Source organism: Loxodonta africana, chromosome 20 (genome assembly GCF_030014295.1).
Source record: "Loxodonta africana isolate mLoxAfr1 chromosome 20, mLoxAfr1.hap2, whole genome shotgun sequence".
NCBI lineage: Eukaryota > Metazoa > Chordata > Mammalia > Proboscidea > Elephantidae > Loxodonta > Loxodonta africana.
In genome coordinates this window covers 66,184,020-66,204,887 of record NC_087361.1, presented here as the reverse complement: position 1 = coordinate 66,204,887, position 20,868 = coordinate 66,184,020, and the positions used below count along the sequence as shown (strand labels likewise).

General features: G+C 42.1%; 1 protein-coding gene across 17 annotated transcripts in view; it reads left to right on the top strand.

Annotated features, from left to right (window-relative positions):
• The window catches only part of CD46 (CD46 molecule), a 76,497-nt gene that overhangs the window by 45,940 nt on the left and 9,689 nt on the right, over nucleotides 1-20,868 (top strand). For 8 of the 17 annotated variants that reach the window (XR_010318740.1, XR_002785794.2, XM_023548396.2 and 5 more), the window contains one exon: nucleotides 8,974-9,018. The exons of 3 other annotated variants lie outside the window; for them this stretch is intronic. Coding sequence is in view for 11 of the 14 variants with exons in the window: in XM_023548396.2 (XP_023404164.2) it covers nucleotides 8,974-9,018 (45 nt within the window). In the remaining 3 variants the exon portion in view is untranslated. Of the gene's footprint in view, nucleotides 1-8,349; nucleotides 8,402-8,973; nucleotides 14,691-20,868 lie in introns of those variants that run through there. 6 more of the 17 variants (XM_064273260.1, XM_064273259.1, XM_023548399.2 and 3 more) reach the window with 3 other exon arrangements.

Below are 20,868 nucleotides of genomic sequence, written 5' to 3'. Positions count from 1 at the left end.
AGTTCTTTCAGCTTGAGAAACGCCGATCGTGTTCTTTCCTTTTGGTTTTCCATCTCCAGTTCTTTGCACATGTCAGTATAATACTTTACTTTCTCTTCTCGAGAGGCCCTTTGAAATCTTCCGTTCAGTTCTTTTACTTCATCAATTCTTCTTTTGCTTTAGCTGCTCAACGCTGAAGAGCAAGTTTCATAGTCTCTGACATCCACCTTGGTCTTTTCTTTGTTTCTTGTCTTTTCAGTGACCTCTTGGTTTCTTCACAGATGATGTCTTTGATGTCATTCCACAACTCATCTGGTCTTCGGTCACTGGTGTTCAGTGCATCAAATCTATTCTCGAGATGGTCTCTAAATTCAGGTGGGATATACTCAAGGTCATATTTTGGCTCTCGTGGACTTGCTCTGATTTTCTTCAGTTTCAGCTTGAACCTGCATATGAGCAATTGATGGTCTGCTCCTACAGTTGGCCCCCGGCCTTGTTCTGACTGATGATAATGAGCTTTTCCATCGTCTCTTTCCACAGATGTAGTCAATTTGATTTCTGTGTGTTCCATCTGGCGAGGTCCATGTGTATAGTCGCCGTTGATGTTGGTGAAAGAAGGTATTTGTAATGTAGAAGTCGTTGGTCTTGCAAAATTCTGTCATTTGATCTCTGGCATTATTTCTGTCACCAAGGCCATATTTTCCAACTACTGATCCTTCTTCTTTGTTTCCAACTTTCGCATTGCAGGCGCCAGTAATTATCAATGCATCTTGATTGCATGTTCAATCAGTTTCAGACTGTGGCAGCTGATAAAAATCTTCATTTGTTCATCTTTGGCTCTAGTGGTTGGTGCGTAAATTTGAATAATAGTTGTATTAAATGGTCTTCCTTGTATGCGTATGGATATTTTCATATCACTGACAGCGTTGTACTTCAGGATACATCTTGAAACGTTCTTCTTGACAATGAATGCAACACCATTCCTCTTTGAGTTGTCATTCCCAGCATAGTAGACTGTATGATGTCCGATTCAAAATGGCCAGTACCAGTCCATTTCAGCTCACTAATGCCTAGGATATCGATGTTTATGTGTTCCATTTCATGTTTCACGATTTCCAATTTTCCTAGATTCATACTTCATACATTCCAGGTTCTGATTATTAATGGATGTTAGCATAATGCCTTCCAGATTCCTCCGTCTTATCAAATGTTTCAGATATTCATCGTTGTTCTTAGTCGATGGGTAGTATTCCATTGTGTGAATATACCATTATTTATCCATTCATCCGTTGATGGGCACCTTGGTTGCTTCCATCTTTTTGCTATTGTAAACAATGCTGCAGTGAACATGGGTGTGCATATATGTGTTAGTGTAAAGGCTCTTTTTTCTCTAATATATATTCCAAGGAGTGGGATTGCTGGAATCGTATGGTAGTTCTATTTCTAGCTATTTAAGGAAGTGCCAAATCGATTTCCAAAGTGGTGGTACCATTTTACATTCTCACCAGCAGTGTGTAAGTGTTCCAGTCTCTCCACAACCTCTCCAACATTTATTATTTAGTGTTTTATAGAATAATGGCACCCTTTTTGTAGTGAGATGGAATCTCATTGTAGTTTTGATTTGCATGATCATGAGCATTTCCTCATGTGTCTGGTAGCTACGGAATGTCTTCTTTAGTGATGTGCCTGTTCATATCCTTTGCCCATTTTTTTTTTTTTAACTTTTATTGAGCTTCAAGTAAACATTTACAAATCAAGTCAGACTGTCACATATAAGTTTATATACACCTTACTTCATACTGTCACTTCCTCTCCCCCAGTGAGTCAGCCCTTCCAGTCTCTCCTTTCGTGACAATTTTGCCAGCTTCCAACTCTCTCTATCCTCCCACCCCTGCTCCAGACAGGAGATGCCAACACAGACTCAAGTGTCCACCTGATACAAATAGCTCAGTCTTCATCAGCATCTCTCTGCTACCCACTGTCCAGTCCCTTCCATGTCTGATGAGTTGTCTTCAGGAATGGTTCCTGTCCTGGACCAACAGAAGGTTTGGGGACCATGACTGCCGGGATTCCTCTAGTCTCAGTCAGACCATTAAGTATGGTCTTTTTATGAGAATTTGGGGTCTGCATCCCACTGATCTCCTGCTCCCTCAGGGGTTCTCTGTTGTGCTCCCTGTCAGCCTTTGCCCATTTTTTAATTGCAACATTTGTTTTTTTGTAGATGAGTTTTTGCAGTATCATGTAGATTTTAGAGATCAGACACTTATTGGAAATGTCATAGCTAAAAATTTTTTTGCAGTCTGTAGGTAATCTTTTTACTCTTTTGGTGAAGTCTTTGGATGAGCATAGGTGTTTGATTTTTAGGACCTTGCAGTTATCTAGGTTTTCTTCTGCATTTTTAGTAATGTTTTGTATACTGTTCATGCCATGTATTAGGCCTTCTAGGGTAGCGTCGTCCCTGTTTTTTCTTTCATGATATTTATTGTTTTAGATTTTATATTTAGGTCTTTGATCCATTTTGAGTTCATTTTTGTGCCTCGTGTGAGGTATGGGTCTTGTTTTCATTTTTTTGCAGATGGATATCCAGTTATGCTAGCACCATTTGTTAAAGAGACTGTCTTTTCTCCATTTAACTGACTTTGGACCTTTGTCAAATATCAGCTGCTCATATGTGGATGGATTTATGTCTGGATTCTCAATTCTGTTCCATTGGTCTATGTATCTTTTTGTTGTACCAGGACCACGCTGTTTTGAGTACTGTGGCAGTATAATGGGCTCTAAAATCAGGTAGAGTGAGGCCTCCTACTTTGTTTTTCTTTTTCAGTAATGTTTTACTTATCCAGGCCCTGTTTCCCTTCCATGTGAAATGGGTAATTTGTTTCTCTATCTCATTAAAGAATGTTGTCAGAATTTGGATTGAATTGCATTGTACGTATAGATCATTTTTAGTAGAATAGACAGTTTTACAATGTTAAGTCTTCCTATGCAGGAGCAAGGTATGTTCTTCCACTTATGTAGGTTTCTTTTAGTAGTGTCTTGTAGTTTTCTTTATATATGTCTTTTACATCTCTGGTAAGATTTATTCCTGAGTATTTTATCTTTTGAGGGGCTGTAAATGGTATTGATTTGATGATTTCCTCTTCAGTATTCTTTTTGTTGGTGTAGAGGAATCCAGGTGATTTTTGTATGTTTATCTTGTATGCTGAACTCTATTAGTTTCAGTAGTTTTCTTGAGGATTCTTTAGGGTTTTCTGTGTATAAGATCATGTCATCTGCAAATAGAGATACTTTTACTTCCTCCTTGCCAATCTGGATGCGCTTTATTTCTTTATCTAGCCTAATTGCTCTCGCTAGGACCTCCAGCAGAATGTTGAATAAGAGTGGTGTTAAAGGGCATCCTTGTCTGGTTCCTGTTCTCAAGGGGAATGCTTTCAGACTCTCTCCATTTAGAATGATGTTGGCTGTTGGCTTTGTATAAATGCATTTTATTATGTTGGGGAATATTCCTTCTATTCCTGTTTTCTTGAGAGTTTTTATTATGAATGGGTGTTCAACTTTGTCAGATGCCTTTCCTGCATCAATTGATAGACTGATGTGGTTCTTGTCTTTTGCTTTGTTTATGTGATGGATTACATTGTTTTTCTAATGTTGAACCATCTCTGCATACCTGGTATGAATCGCACTTGGTCATGGTGAATGATTTTTTTGATATGTTGTTGAATTCTATTGGCTAGAATTTTGTTGAGGATTTTTGCATGTAAGTTCATGAGGGATATTTTAGATGCTGGCTTCAGAGAATGAGCTTGGGAGTATTCCATCCTTTCCTATGCTGTGATATATCTTTAGTAATAGTGTGTTAACTCTTCTCTGACAGTTTGGTAGAAGTCTGCAGTGACGCCATCCGGGCCAGAGCTTTGTTTTGTTGGGAGTTTTTTGATTACCTTTTCAATCTATTCTTTCGTTATGGGTTTATTCAGTTGTTCTACCTCTCTTTGTGTTAGTTTAGGTAAGTTCTGTGTTTCTAGAAATATATCCATTTTTTCTAGGGTTTCATATTTGTTAGAGTACAATTTTTCATAATAATCTGATGTGAGTCTTTTAATTTCAGTTGGGTCTGTTGTAAGATGGCCCATCTCATTTCTTATTCAGGTTATTTGTTTCCTCTCCTGTTTTTCTTTTGTCAGTTTGACCAATAGTTTATCAATTTTGTTAATTTTTTCAAAGAATCAGCTTTTGGTCTTGGTATCTCTTTCAGTTGTTCTTCTATTCTCTATTTCATTTAATTCTGCTCTAATTTTTATTATTTGCTTTCTTCCGGTGCGTGAGGGTTTCTTTTGTTGCTCTCTATTTGTTCAAGTTGTAGGGATAATTCTTTGATTTTAGCCCTTTCTTCTTTTTGTATATGTGCATTTATTGATAAAAATTGACCTCTTAGTACTGCTTTTGCTGTGTCCCAAAGGTTCTGATAGGGAGTATTTTCATTCTCATTGGATTCTATGAACTTCTTTATTCCATCCTTAATGTCTTCCTTAGGCCAGGCATTTTTGAGCAGGGTATTGTTTAGTTTCCAAGTTTTTGATTTCTTTTGACTTCTTTTTATGTTACTGATTCCTGCTTTTATTACCTTATGGTCAGAGGAGATGCTTTGTAATATTTCAATATTTTGGATTCTGCTAAAGCTTGCTTTATGACCTAATATGTAGTCTATTGTAGAGACTGTTCCACATGCACTAGAAAAGAAAGTATACTTGGCTGCTGTTGGGTGGAGTGTTCTGTATATGTCTATGAGGTCAAGTTGTTTTATTGTGGCATTTAGATCTTCCGTATCTTTACTGGGCTTCTTTCTGGGTGTTTTGTCCATCACCGAAAGTGGTGTGTTGAAGTCTTCTAATATAATTGTGGAGCTGCCTATCTCACTTTTCAGTTCTGTTAGAGTTTGTTTTGTGTGTTTTGCAGCCCTGTCATTGGGTGCATAAATATTTGATATGGTTATATCCTTCTGGTTTATTGTGCCTTTAATCATTATATAGTGTTCTTTCTTATCTTTTGTGGTGGATTTTACTTTAAAGTCTGTTTTTTCAGAAATTAGTATTGCTACTGCTGCTCTTTTTTGATTGTTGTTTACTTGATATATTTTTTTCCATCCTTTGAGTTTTGGTTTCTTTGTGTCTCTAAGTCTAAATGGTGTCTCTTGTAGGCAGCATATAGACAGAGCGTGGTTTTTTATCCATTCTGCCACTCTCTGTCTCTTTATTGGTGCGTTTAGTCCATTTCCAGTCAGTGTAATTATGGATAGGTATAAGTTTGGTGATGTCATTTTGAAGTCTTTTTTTGTGTGGTGTTGACAGTTTCTTTTTCCCATATAATTTTCTTTGCTGAATAGTTTATACATTGTGTTTTCCTCACGTTCGTTATTGTTGATTTTGCTTCTGCTGAGTCTCTATTTTATTCTTGTATTTTATTTGGATGAGTAAGATTGTTAGTCTCCTTTGTGGTTACCTTAATATTTACTCCTATTTTCTTTGCTGAAACCTAACTTTTGTTTCTTTATATTGCCTTGTCTTCCTCTGCATATGAAAGAAAGATCTATGACTACAGTTCTTATTCCCTGTTTATTGTTTTAATGTTGCCATCTTTTACATAATGACATCTCTGTTTCCCTGTTTTGGGTGTTTTTTTGTTTGGTTTATGATTTCCCTCTCTGGGTTGACATCTGATTGCTCTGGCTAGTGTTCTAGTTATGGGTTGATAAGTGATATTATTGATTTTCTAATCAAAGAACTCCCTTGGTTGGCAATTTTTTTCCTTCAATAATTTATATAAGTCATCCCATTGCCTTCTTGCCTGCGTGGTTTCTGCTGAGTAGTTCGAGTTTATTCTTATTGACTTTCCTTTGTAGGTGACTTTTCATTTATCCCTAGCTGCTCTTAAAAGTCTCTCTTTATCTTTGGTTTTGGCAAGTTGATTATAATATGTCTTGGTACATTCCTTTAAGATCTACTGTATGTGGAGTTTGATGAGTATCTTGGATAGATATCTTCTCATCTTTCAGTATATCAGGGAAGTTTTCTGCCAACAAATCTTCAAGAATTCTCTCTGTATTTTCTGTTATCCCACCCTGTTGTTATTCTCCAATCACTTGTAGTATATTTCTCTTGATAGAGTCCCATGTGATTCTTAGGGTTTTTTTTTTTTTTTAATTCTTTTATCTGAATTTTCTTCAAATATGTTGGTGCCAAGTGCTTTATCTTCAATTTCAGCAATTCTGCCGTCCACTTGCTCAGTTCTGCTCCTCTGACTTTCTATTGAGTTGTCTATTTCTGTAATTTTATTGTTAATATTCTGAATTTCTGATTGCTGTCTCTGTATGGATTCTTGCAGCTTATTAAATTTTTCATTATGTTCTTGAATAACCTTTGTAATTTCTTCAGCTGCTTTATCTGTGTGTTCCTTGGCTTGTTCTGCATATTGCCTGATCTGTTTCCTCATGTTTTTAAGAGTTCTGTATTCTGCATCCAAAACTCCAGCAAGGCATCTTCATCCAGAAGATCCCTTGATTCTTTGTTTTGAGAGCCTGTCGAAGTGATTGTGGTCTGTTTCTTTATGTGATTTGATATTGAGCATTGTCTCCGAGGCAGCATCTGTAAGTTATTGTGTTAGTTTATTTTGTTTGCTTACTGTATCCTAAGTTCTTGCTTCGTTTTGTTTTGATATGCCCATATAGGTTGCTTGAGTGAACAAGCTCGATTATCTTTGCCTTTGAAGCTCTAATGTCCTGTCACTAGATGGCTAGAGCTTTTATCAGGTCTACCTGCCTAGGGGAAACCTTGGTGGTGTAGTGGTTAAGTGCTACGGCTGCTAACCAAAGGGTTGGCAGCTCGAATCAACCACGCACTCCTTGGAAACTCTATGGTTCAGTTCTACTCTGTCCTGTAGGGTCGCTATGAGTCAGAATCAACTCAACGGCACTGGGTTTGGTTAGGAGGAGTCCATTCACTTTTCTTGTATGGATTTAGCTCAGGTGTCCAGGTAGTTTGTCATCAAGTGTGTGGTACAGGCTCTGTCCTACAGTCTTAGAGGGGCAGGGGTGATGGGTAAAAGTACTGGTATCTGGTTGAAGCAAGGGGCCACGCTCTGAACAAAGCAGGAAGCTGACAACCGTCCCCCCTGTGTTTGTGAGAAAACCTTGTCCCTCTTCCCTAAAGCGCACAGGTTGGTGGGTTCTGCAGATGGACCATGGGCTCTCAGTGCTTTTGGTTGTAAGGACTGGGAGGTACCAATTATTCTTGGACCCCCGTCGTGGGTGGCTGGGTGACATGAGTGGAGCCTACCAGTCCTTATGCCCCTGATGTGGGTAGGTGAGGACCCTGTTTAATAGGCAAAGTGATATCAAACATCAAACACCCACCTGTCCCCCGCACAGCTGAAACAGTTGCAGTCTGCCAACAAGGGCCTATTCTCCTGAAATAGGCCCACATAGGTCCATGCAGGGGGGAAAGGTATTCAAAGTCCATGGACTGTTTATGCCTGGATAGGAGGTGGTTCTGTCCTGAGTGCCCCAGCTTAGTGGGGCTGGCAGATTATCTTTTCCCCCAACTGTGAATTTATTCCTTTTCCAAGGCCGGGAGAATAGCTCAGGGCATGCAGCAGAACCTATCTCAGGCCTAGGGAAATCGACAGCCACTGAAGCCGGCTTGGGGCCTGGGGGCATGGTAAAATATATGCAAGTACTTAGCTGTTGCCGAGAGTGCCGTTCTCTGTTTTTGGCGATGTGAATAGGCTGTGCGGCTGGCTGTTTCTCCCTGAGGAAACTACGGCCGAACGCTACCACCAGCCCGATGAAGTCACTCTGGGGAATGGTGCCTAAGGGTTCCTGGCAGTTCAGGTCCGGCAGAGAAGTTGCGCTGTTAAAAGGCTAAAGTAGCATTCCTGTATGTACATAGGTGGTTCGGGGGGGTGTGTGTGCCCCCCGCTGACTGTGGGTTCAGTGGATAAAAACCAGGTCAGCGATGCTAGACGGGCACGAGGCCCCGTGATCTTCTCAGTAACCTTGGTGTGAGTAGCCTGGGAACTTGAACTGCGACATGCCCAAAGGGGGTGGCAGGTCCGGGTCGAGGTCTAAGGTGCTGCAGTTCAGGCCAGCAGGTCTGGGGCTAGGCTGGTCTTCTCCTCCTCTTCCTCTGACAGTACCAGGGAGGCTGCTGTGGCTGCCGCCCGTCTCCACACAGCCCCACGGTCCACCGTCCTCTACAGCTCCCGTCCATGTTTTGTGTGTTATTTGTTATGATAGGTTATTTTTTGAGTCTGGGAACACTCAAAAATTTTTCCCATATAAATTAATGGTAATTACTTCACTCGATTCTCCTTCAGCTTACGGAAGCTTTCATAGGAATGCTCTGCTTTTGGATGGCTGGGGAAACATGTAAGGAGAAATCTGCTTACTCTACCACAGAATGTCATCAGAGGAAATGTTAGTGGGCAGGGAGAAGAAACCTGATGGCATTCAGTGTAAATTTATAAAAGTTTATGGTACTGCTTTTAATAAGAGATCATAATACAACTTATAAAGGAAATAATTATTGTGTTTTTCTTTAAAAGATGAAAAATGAAAGCCTATGAATCTTTAAAGCTTTATTTTTTCTTTTAGCTTTTTTATTTTTATGTAGTCTCAAACTCACAGAAAATTACAGTAGTACAAAGAATTCCCCAAATGTTAACATTTTACCACATTTACATTATCATTTCTCTATATATATCTTTGTTCATTTCTTCTAAACCATTTGAGACTAAGTTGATACATTGCCCCTGTACCCATAAATATTTCAGGTTTATTGCATAAAAAGGATATTTACTTACATAATTACAGTATAATTATTAGAATCAGGAAATTAATATTGATATACCGTTATTTAATCTATTGTTATTATCGATAGTTGCTGTTGAGTCAATTCATACTCATATTTTACTTAATCCATTTTTCTTCTTTTTTTCTAGGACATGCTCCTTCCACTAAACAACCACCGATTTCCAGCCTTCTAGGTTTAGTATTATTTTGGTTACTAAGAACTCTGCATTAGGAAACCTTAGAGTTCACGTGGAACTACTAACATTCTAATCATCTGCGGTTAAGGAAGAAACCAGGTGTCGCAAATTACTGATGATAATTGACATTTAGGGAGTTATTTTAAGTAGTGTAGATTCTGTAAAAAACAGCTTGAGGGTGATGTCTGACATCCTCTAACTTCATTCACAAGGGGAAAAGAGAATCAAAATCAACAGCTCAAGACTGATTCCCATGAGGCAGGGGCCAGACAAGCTTTTTCTCTCTGCCGTCTCTACTAATTCTCATACCAGCCTTCCCTCACACAGCACTTTGTACTTCTCTGCTGGGTTCGATAATTCATTGCAGTGGCTGCACAAAACTTGAAGACCATACTCACAAATATGAGGTTTATTATACAGGAAGTGACAGTTATAATTCAGGCTCAGGAACACTCAGGATATAGTTCTTTCATCTGGACAGCCTCTCCCCAGCTGTACCTGCAGACACGCCTCTCCTTGGCCCTAGGTCTCTCCTGAAAGGTGCTCAGCTTTCTCTCTCTGTGGTCCAGGAAGCCTACCACGCCATTTCCTGCTGGCAGGTCTCCTGCTGGTCTCCTTCCTTGGTGGTGGTGATGGTGGGCTCTCCTCTTTGCTCTGGAATTGGCTCTCTCTTATGGCAAAACTGACCAATCCTCTTGGTAGGCCACAATTACCTATCACAGTCACCTGGGTGAGAGTTACAAGACCATGGCTAAAAAGGCCACACACAAAAGTATTTAGTCGTACCGCAGACCACTCCTTGGTTTTCTAGCCATGGTTCTTTAATATTTGGAGGATAGCTTCCCCCTCCCAATCATTTTACCAGTCCAAAACAGTCATTAACAGTCTTTCAATAGGGAAGAGACTCCACAGGATGAGGATACTCAGGTACCAGCCATTCAGATTTGCTGCAGGTGACCATCAGATTTGGTCAGGCTCTCCAACAGTTCATCTCATCTTCACGCTTTCTGGCCTCTAATAAAATTTAATTGGGAGTATTATTCCCTTGATCTGAGTGTCATGAGGGATCGGCATAAGCAAAACTTTTAAAGGACCTTTGGTTTGGCCACTGTAGTCCACCAGCAGCGCCTCCTCCTTAGTCCACTCTTTCACACTTAAAGTTTCTACAGTTACAGTTGTACAGTCACAGTTAACCCTGTTAACAGTCAACACTCACAGCTGAATCATACACTGTCTATGCCCCAGACCCATCAGGAAAAGAAGAATCTCTTCAGTGGGGATCTTCCCGTGTCCCCCTCATTTTGTATAAGCACACTCATGAAAGTATGTAAGCCAGTCACTTGATGCCTTTATCTCCCCCCATTTTAGATAGCCAGTGTTTAAATTGCACATCCCTGTCAAACCAGTACTCTGAGGAGACGAGCATGTTCCTTGGTCTTAAAGAATCTTCAGGTCCGGTTGGAACTTTGAGCATCTGCATTCATAAGCAAAGCCCAGTCCAGAGCAAGCAATCAAATTGCAGCAATCCATACCAGCACATGGTGTCAAACATCTTTCTCTTCATCCAGTTGGGTTCAGTTCAGCTCATCCTATCTGTAACTGAACGCTGCTCAGGTTCTTTTTTTTATTGGTGCATTTAGCTCATTTACACTCAGCGTAATTATTGATAGTTATGAGTTCAGTGCTGTCATTTTGATGTCTTTTTTTTTGTGTATTGATGACAGTTTCTTTTTTCCACTTAATTTTCTGTGCTGAGTAGTTTTCCTTTATATATTGTCTTTTCTGTTTTTTTATTGTTGCTGCTTTTGTATTGGCTGAGTCTTTGTTTTTCTCGTTTTTTATTTTGATGATTGTTTGTTTCCTTTGTGGTTACCTTAATATTTACCCCTATTTTTCTAAGTTTAAACCAACCTTTTATCTCTTTATATCACCTTGACTTCCTCTCCGTATGAAAGATCTGTGACTACATTTTTTAGTCCCTCTTGTTTGATTTAATGTTATCTTTACATAATGATGTCTCTGTTTCCCTGTATTGAGCATCTTAGGTTTGATTTATTTTTGTTATTTCCCCATCTGGGTTGATATCTGGTTGTTCTGTCCTCTGTTCTAGTCTTGGGTTGTTATCTGATGTTACTGATTTTCTAACTAGAGAACTCCATTTAGTATTTCTTGTAATTTTGGTTTGGTTTTTGCAAATTCCTTAAACTTCTGTTTATCTGGAAATGTCCTAATTTTGCCCTCATATTTGAGAGATAGCTTTTCTGGATATATAATTCTTGGCTGGCAATTTTTTTTCCCTTCAAGGCTTTATATATGTCCTCCCATTGCCTTCTTGCCTGCATGGTTTCTGCTGAGTAGTCCAATCCTAGTATTATTGACTCTCCTTTGTAGGTGACTTTTCATTTATCGCTAGCCACTCTTAAAATTCTCTCTTTATCTTTGGTTTTGGCAAGTTTGATTATTTAATATGTCTTGGTGACTTTCTTTTGCGATCTATGTTATGTGGGGTTCTATGAGCATCTTGGATAGATATCTTCTCATCTTTCCCAATAGCAGAGAAGTTTTCTGCCGACAAATCTTCAACAATTCTCTCTGTATTTTCCGTTTTCCCCCCATGTTCTGGTACTCCAGTCACTCATAGGTTATTCCTCTTGATGGAGTCCCACATAATTCTTAGGGTTTCTTCTTTTTTTTTTTTTTCCCCTCTTATCTGATTTTTCCTCAAATATATTGGTGCCAAGTGCTTTATCTTCAGTCTCACTAATTCTGACTTCCATTGCATCAGATCTACTCTGAGGACTTTCTATTGAGCTGTCTAATTCTGAAATTTTATTGGTAATCTTCTGAATTTCTGTTTGTTCTATCTCTATGGATTCCTGTTCTTTTATGGATTCCTGTAGCCTATTTAATTTGCCATTATGCTCTTCTCTAATCTTCTTAAGTTCCTCCACTGCCATGTCTGTGCATTCCTTGGCTTGTTCTGCATTTTGCCTGATCTCCTTCCTGATCTCTTGAAGAGTTCTGTATGTTAATCTTTTGTATTCTACTATTCAGCTACCTCTGGTAGTTCCAGGAAGTTATCTTCATCCAGAAGATTACTTGATTCTTTGTTTTGGGAGCTTGCTGAAGCCATCATGGTCTGCCTCTTTATGTAATTTGATATTGAATGTTGTCTCCGAGCCATCAATAAGTTATTGTATTTATTTATTTTATGTTTGCTTATTGTGTCCTAGCTTCTTGTTTTGTTTTGATATGCCCAAATAGACTGCTTGAATGAGCTAGTTTGATTATTGGCACCTTTGAAACTCTAACATCCTATCACCAGGTAGTTAGAGCTGTTACTAGGTATATGAGCCTAGGAGTCCATTTACTTTTCTTCTATGGATTCCGCTTAGGTGTCCAGGTAGTCGGTCACCAAGTGTGTGGTACAGACTCTCACTTACAGTCTTAGATGAGCAGGGTTGATTCATGTAGGCACAGGTATATGGGTGCAATAGGGGTCATACGCTGAGCCAGGCAGGGAACTGACAGCCGTCCCTGAGTGTTTGTGAGGAAAGTGTGTCCCAGTTCCCTAGAGTGCCTAGGTGGGTGGGTTTTGCAGCCAGACTATGGGCAACCAGTGCTGTTGAATGTAAGGACTGGGAGGTACCGCTTACCCCTGGACGCCTGTCAAGGGTGACTAGGTGGCGTGGGTGAAGCCACCAGTCCTCAGGCCCCTGATGTGGGTAGGTGAGGACTCTGCTTAATAGGCAGAGCAGTGTCAAACATCACGAACCTGCCTGTCCACCATATAGCTGAAACAGTTGAAGTTAGACTTCAAGTATATACCCTGTTGTACTACTGTGCTAATGAGGGCCTACATTGTTGAAATGGACCCACACAAGTCTATGCAGGGGTGAAAGGCATTCAGAGTCTGTGGACTGCTTTTGCCTATGCCTAGGCAAAAGCCACTTGGGTTCTTGTCCTGTCCTATTAGAAATAAGACAGACTGTAATTGCAAGGGAAACGGAGTGAGTGTCCATATAAAGGGATCACTATCTGCTGCCTTTGTGGCCTCATATACAGGCTTTGTGATGAGCCCAAAGTTAAAAATCCAAATTCGACAGAACCCTGCCATCCCCAAAAACCCTCATAGTTGCCATTTTGTTGAGAGGACCTGAGTCTGGCAAATGACTTCTTTACAGGCTTGGAGGAGAGTTCTTTGTCCCTCTGCAAGAGAAAAGTCAGCATATGATCTGGACGTTTTCTTTTGAGACTTTATACCCCAAGGCCGCCAGTTGATTCAGGGTTTTAATTGTATTTTTGTCTGAGGCCTCTTTACTGGTGCTGGCAATTAGCAGGTCATCAACATATTGGAGCAGGACCCCCCTAATTGTAACTGTTGGAGGTCCCTCCCTAGGATTTCCCCCAAAATAGTGGGGCTGTTCTTGGGGCAGTACTGTCCAGCAATACTGGGATCTTTGCCCACTTTTGTTCTCCCACTGAAAGCAAAGATTTCTTGAGAACGTCTTTCAAGGGGGATGCTGTAGAAAGGCATCTTTTAAGTCTAAAACAGTGAACCATTTGCTGTCTCCTGGGAGTGCAGATAATAGGGTGTATGAGTAGGGGACCACAGGGTGTATATCACTTATGGTTGATGGCTCTCAGGTCTTACACAAACCAATGTTCTCCAGTAGGTTTCTTCACCAGGAGGTTCGAGGTGCTGTAGAAAGATTGGCATGGCCTGATCATGCTTCAGGAACTTGCCTACCACCACCTCTTAGACCCCGTCTTTTGCTTCTTGCCTGATGGGATACTGCTGCAGGCAGGGGATAGGAGCGCCTTATTTGAGCCGGATTCTAACAGGTTGGGCAGAGACTGCCTGTCCTGGGAATCTGTCAGCCCATGCATAGTGGTCCACCAACACTTCCTGGTCTTTTTCTAGGGAGCGGTTCTCCCTCTGGGGCCTTCGGGTATCAGTGAGCAATGCCTGTAAGGCCTATGGTTGTTCTGGAGGTATGCGTACTTCAGCTGTTGGTGAGACGAACGTGACCTGGGCCTGTAATTTGGTTAGGATATCTTGCCTGAGCAGGGAGTTAGGGCATTCCGGGATATAGAGGAAACTGTGCATCATTGGTGGGCCTCTGCTTTGCAGGTGAGGTGCTTCAAGAAGTTCTGTTTTTCTGGTCGCCCTGTGACTCCTACAACTTGAGTTGTTTTTTTAGCTAGAGGGGCAGGGGCTTGGTTCAAGACCGAGTGGGTAGCACTGGTGTCTAGTAAGAACTCAACTTTTTCTCCCCCCACTTGCAGGATTACTTAGGTTTCTTCAGGGGAGATTTTGACTGACCCTTTAAGGGGTCAGTTGTATTCCCTGGGCCACATCACTATGAACTTGAGTCTTGACTCACCATCTGGTGTTCCTCCTTCACATTCCCATCATTCCTTCTTCTCCTGGGGAATTCTCATTGCCAGTGGCCCTCCTGCTTGCAATATGTGCACTGGTTTGGGCCCAAAGGGGGGCGGCCTCTTGGTGCTCTGGGCTTCTCTGGCTCAGCTCTCGTCTCTCTCTCCTAGCATCGGGAAACTTTGGTCTGGCCTGTAGGTGCCAGTTGGGTCAGGGCTGCCACAAGGAGGGTGGCCTGTTGTCTCATCTTCCAATCCTCTCTTTGTTCAGTGTCCTGGTCCCTGTTGTTAAAAACCTGAAATGCAGTTTCTATCAACTGTAATACTGGCATATGTGGCCCCTCTTCTACCTTCTGGAGCTTTTTCTTGATGTCTGGAGCACTCTCTCTGATTAAGATCACATTAATCATCTGCCAATTCTCTTGCGTCTCTTGGTTAAGGTCCGTGTGTTGTCGAAAGGCCTGAAAGATTGTTTCAAGAAACTCAGAAGGATTTTCCTTAGGTTTTTGTAGCACATATATTTTAGAGATATTTTTCTGTTTTGGAGCTCCCTATTTTAGACCTGTTAGTAAATAGTGCTGGTAGTGCCTCAGCTTGTTCTGTCCTGATTCCTGATTGGGATCCCAGTTGGGGTCCTGCTCTGGTACGGTTAAAGGTGCCTCTTGTTTAACTGGGTCTTGTAGGTTCTCAGTATGTTCTCTCTCTGCCTGTTGCCTAGCTTTCTCTAATACCATCCTCCTTTCTTCTGCCGTAAGGAGGACTTCCATTAGGGCTTGGTAATCTGCCCAGGTGGGCTGATAGGTGTTGAAAATGGAGAACATATCATGCATCTTTTGGGGGTCCTCCCTTCAGGTGGATAAATTGTTTTTCCGGTTAAACAGGTCTGAGGTGGTAAAAGGTACGTGGATGAGAGTATATCCCTGTGGTTGACTCTCTGTGGTGCTCCTGACTGGAGCTTGCCTTAATGAAAATTGGCCTCAGCTAGTTGAGGATATATGCAGTTCCTGGTCAAAAGACAGCCCACTATGGGTGTGGGAGGGGGAGGCCATCCCTACTGCTGGGCTTGTTTCTCTTGCCCTGCTCCCTCCTGTGGCCTGAGTCCCACTCCTCCCTCCTGTGGCCTGAGCCCCACTCCCAACACTCTAGCCCCTGGTCCTGGATTGGTGGGGGCTGTTTGAGGGATCTGAGGATAAAAAGAGGGATCCGAGGATAGATGGGTTGATATGGGGGAGGGGCTGAGAATGGGCTTCTCCTCCAGTTGCATTAGGATGGGGGGGCCCCTTGCTTTCCTTAGGCTTCTGCACTTCCCCCTTCTGAACCATTATTTTATACTGCTTTTGTTGACCCTTGTTTTTGCTATAGAGGGCCATAAAAGTCTGTACATAGGGGATCTCGTTTCACTTTTCTTCTCTTTTACACAGCAAATCTGTTACATGGTGTTGAAAGCTATAGATCCACCAGTTGGCCATTTTTTTGGCCCCCTAGTTGGTATTGGGGCCAGGCTACATTACAAAAGAAAATGAATTTTTCTTCATTCCTTCAGATTTGAAAAAATCCCGGGGCTTTAATCCTGGGGGGAGTCACAAGGTACGAAACTTTCATTCCCCATTTTCCTTAGGTATTTACCACTACTAGGTTTCTGTCTCTGATGTTCTGTTAGGGGTCAGATACCGCAGTCCATAACCCAAATGAAGTTGGATTCTTTTTTCCACTGAAACAGGGTTCCCTCAGGTGTTGGTAGACTCTCTGGCGCTCAGCAGGGCTAAGGACAGGACACCTCCCCCCCGCCCCCCACCTTTTTTTTTTCCTTAAAAAAGTTTCGGGCTTGGGAGGGACTCTCAAGTTTGTCTCCTTGGGTTTCTCTCAAACCAAGACCCGGGTCTATGGCCCACAGCCAGGGTTGATAATTCTGGGGATTACAGTCTTACCAGGAGTGAAAAAACACCCTTTTCCATGTTGAGAGGAAAGAAAGAGGAAATAAAAGTTGGAGAGCAGAAAAGACAGCAGAATGGATACCAGAATGAGAAAGGAGGGAAAAGTATTCCGAAAGACCACGGAGGGACTTGAACCCTCATGTCACCAGCAGGGCGAGGGCCCCTAAACTAGGTGAGAGTGGATCCCAGAGGGCCACGACCCCTATTTCCCTCGTTGTTATTGGGTCTGGTCTTAGGACTGTGCTTGGTCACCCTCTTCCTACCTAATTCCCCAAGACCAGTGGAACAGCCTGATCGAGCATACCTACCTGAAGTTAGAGGCCTCTCTCGTCTAGTTTCTGTTCCCAAGCTGTGGCGGGGACCTAGCAGACCTCCTCCCGAACGGGGATCATGGTGGCCACCCAAGACTCCTTACCAATCAAATGAGAATGGGGCACGCCTTAAGGGGTACTGTGGGTCTGGATACTCACCGCACAGGCTTCAAAGTCCATGGGTCCTGGTGGAGTCAACAGAATTGTAACCAAATGCTCCTCGGGTTCTTGTCCTGTCCTATCAGCTGATCAAAATAAGACAGACGCTAATTGCAAGGGAAGCAAAGTGGCAAATTTACTGTCTGCGCAGACAAGGAGCATCATGGGGTCTAGTGACCGTAAGACCATGTGCTCCCCATCTGAGGGGGCTGGGGGGCTTTTTATTTCCAATGGCATCCAGGGGTTGGGTTTGGTACCTGGCACTCTCCGCCCTTAGCCCTCCCACATCCACACTTAGAGATCCGATGGAGGCTGAATCATCTCTTGTAGGATGTTTGTGTGGTGGGACCTCTTGCTTCTCAAATGGGCTCAGATGAGACTGCGAGCTAGGAAGTATCTTCCTTTCCAGTGACAGTCGGGTCCGGGGTCAGGTGAAGGACACGATCTCCTCCATCTGGGCATGCTCCAAGGTCTGGCATGGGCTGGTTTAGTGAAATGGAGCCCCACTACCTGGTGCAACTTCCTGAAAAATGTTGCTCAAAAGAAGCTTACGGTCAGCAAGACAAAGGAGGGGAAGCGGTGTCATATCACCATGGGTAGCAGCCTCACACGCACCTCCTGGCACCTCAGACAGCCGCTTCACACACTCATCCCTTGCCCGTGGGCTAGGTCAGTGGGTTCCACCTGTAAACTTCAGTAGTGCAGCAACTTCTTTTACCTCTGTTCAGCCAGCCCTTCTTCTCTCTCTCTCATATCTAGCCCCTGTGGGCTGGGTCAGCTGGTGCCAATGGAACATGTCCAGACTCGGACACCTCTTTATTGCCCGTTTTTCTCACTTCCACCCAGGTGGTCACCACAGGCCAACAGACCAAGCTATCTACTCAAACAAGCTGTTTACTGGCTTCCTTTAACTTCCAGTCCTGGAAGGAGACTCCATCTGATGGGCACTAACTTTTCCTGCCTGGATGCATCCAGCAGCAAACCCCTTACTTGAAATTCAAAAGCAAAACAGCCACTTTTTTTCCCTGTAAGTTCTTCCCTTACATGCAAATTTTCTGTTCACTCAGCAGTTCTTGGTGGTTCTGCATGTCTTTTCTAATGCAAATCTGGGTGGGACTCAGGTTTTAGACCTAAGCCCCCACTCTGTACACAAGGCTACTGGCTTGAAACAAAAAGCCTGTGTTTCTCCCAGGCAAATCCTAGTTTCATCTTTTAGCATATCCAATTAAGTATTGGCTGAAGGCAGAGATATGCTTTCTATAATCTATAATACCCAGTATTCATTTGTCATAAATTCAGGTCCGTTTTACAACACTGGGTAGGAGAAACTAAATATCCATAGTACATTCAGATAAACGCAGAGTCCTAAACACACAACCCTTTGAAAACATTCCAGTTCAGTCTTCTCTACACTTGACTATCTTCCCATTACATATACATATGGCCCTGGGCTCCTGGCTGGGTGGAACCCGAAGACCCTGGCCCCTATCAGTCATCCTGCTTATCTGGCCTGACTTTTGCCCCAGGCCACTCTAGGTGCAGCTTTTCAGCCATTGCAGGTAATAAGAACTAAAGCAACCATCCAGGAATCAAAAGTTTCACTTCCCGAGCCCCTTGGTTCTTTCTCTTACAAAGTTCCTTGCTTTCATCAATCAGGAGCCATTGCAAAGAGTTGCCACTTCTGATGTCAACTGTAAAAAAAAAAGGCTTGAGGGCGGTGTCTGTCCTCCTCTCATTTCACAAGGGGAAAGGAGATGATCAACAGCCCAAGGCTGATTCCCGTGAGACAAAGGTCAGACATGCATTCTCTCTCCATCTTTACTGACACCAGCCATCCCTCACGTAGCATTCTCTATTTCTGTGCTTGGGTTCGATAATTCATTGCAATGGCCACACAGAACCCAAAGACTATACTCAACAATTATGGGGTTTATTCTAAGGGAAGTAACAGTTACAATTTAGGCTCAGGAACACTCAGAATATAGTTCTTTCAACAGGACAGCCTCTTCCCAGTCATACTGGCAGGCATGTCTCTCCCTGGCCCTAGGCTTCTCCCCCAACGGCACTCAGCTTTCTTTCTGCAAGGACCAGGAAGTCTACCACGCTGTCTCCTCTTGCCAGGTCTCTCCTGCTGGGTCCTTCCTGCTGGTCTCCTTCCTTGGTGGTGGTGGGCTCCTCTCTGCCCTGGAATTGGTTCTCTTTTAAGGCAAAACTGACCAATCCCCTTGGTAGGCCACAATTACCCTATCACATGGTTACCTGGATGGGAGATACAAGACCATGGCTAGAAAGGCCACACACAAATGTAATGAATTACACCAGAGATACCATGACAAATAAGTGATCATGTGTGCAGAAACAGGTAGTCATAGTTTTTAAAGAAGTACCCTGTTATGGATTGAATTGTGTCCTTTACTATGCCTGGTAGTATAGTGGTTAAAGCACTCAAGTGCTAACTGAAAAGGTCAGCAATTCGAAACTGATCATATTGCTTTGAGTTTGAATCTACTGGACAGCAGTGGGTTTCTGGTTTATGCCTGTGGTTATAATAATATTCGGGAATGAGCTGTCTTTTATTATGTTAATAAGACAGGATTAGTGTAGGGTGTGTCTAAAGTCAGTCTTTTTGAGATACGAAAGAGATTAAACAAGGAAGCCAGGAAGCAGAGAGAGGGGAAGAGAGATGCCAGGCCACATGAAGATCACCCAGGAGCAGAAGCTCAAAGAGACAAGGACCTTCCTCCAGAGCCGACAGAGAGAGAAGGCCTTTCGCTAGAGCTGGCACCCTGAATTCAGATTTCTGGCCTCCTAAATTGTGAGAAAATAAATTTCTATTTGTCAAAGCCATCCACTTGTGATATTTCTGTTATATCAGCACTAGATAATTAAGACATACCCCAACATGGGATTCCTAGTAGGGTGAGACTTTGGGTGTCGCAAATGGTTAAGCACTGTGCTGCTAATCAAAATGTTGGAGGTTGGAGTCCACCCAGAGATGCCTTGGAAGAAAGGCCTGGCAATCTGCTTCTGAAAAATCAGCCATTGAAAACCCTATGGAGCACAGTTCTACTCTGACACACATGGGGTCCCAGGAGTCAGAGTCAATGGAAACTGATGGTAGGCTGAGGTAAGTTTCTTAAATGCTATAGTTAGATGTAGGTTAGAATTATTAAAATACAACTTGCTTTACATGTGGCAGTGTTATTTTGTGATGGCAATTTGTAGATAAGTTTTCTTTTCACTTGTGCATGAGCCTTAAAGTAATACATGCTGGGTTAGTTTTTTGGAGTAATACGCTTTATGTAGGCTTACATTGTTCATGCATTATACATTAAAGAAAATGATAAATTATAATAGTAACAGTTAAAGTTGAGTGAAATATAAAGATTTTTTTTGATAAGTAAATGAAGACAAGAAACTATTTCTATTCATTTGACTAGTAATAATCATTTTATAAAATGCACTCTAGCTTAACTTGTAGTATATGCTTTAGCTCTGAACACATGGCCAGACTGTCCTGGTGCCAGTAAATCCAGGGCCATCTTAAAATGTTAGATACTTGGTAATTGTTTATGAAAGGAGGTCGGAGTTCAGCATGACAGTTCATGTGTGACTTGTAGCAGTTTAATAATATCATCAGCAGTTTAGATTGTAGCAGGTTAGTGATAATAATAAGGGAAGTTTAGATTGTAGCAGGTTAGTGGTGGTAAAAATGGCAGTTTAGATTGTAGCAGGTTAGTGATACTAATAACAGTTTGGAAGCAGAGCTACTATTGACAGAAACATGTCAAAGAACTTAGATTTCGTAGAATTAGTAGTTAGTGGTCTCTGAGTAGTAAAAAATGCATGTTTAAGTTTCTCTGCATAACACATCCAAGTGTTCTTGTGTTTCATTTACATTTTTAAAGGGAATCTTAGTAATCAGGACTATGTCTTAATTGATGCGGGGATGGGGGTCAGAAGGGGTTAATGATAAAGTATTATATGTGAAGAGTCTGAAAATAGTGTCTGTGATAGGTTCATAGAAATTTGACTTCTGCAGATCCCTTTTTGGGGAAAAA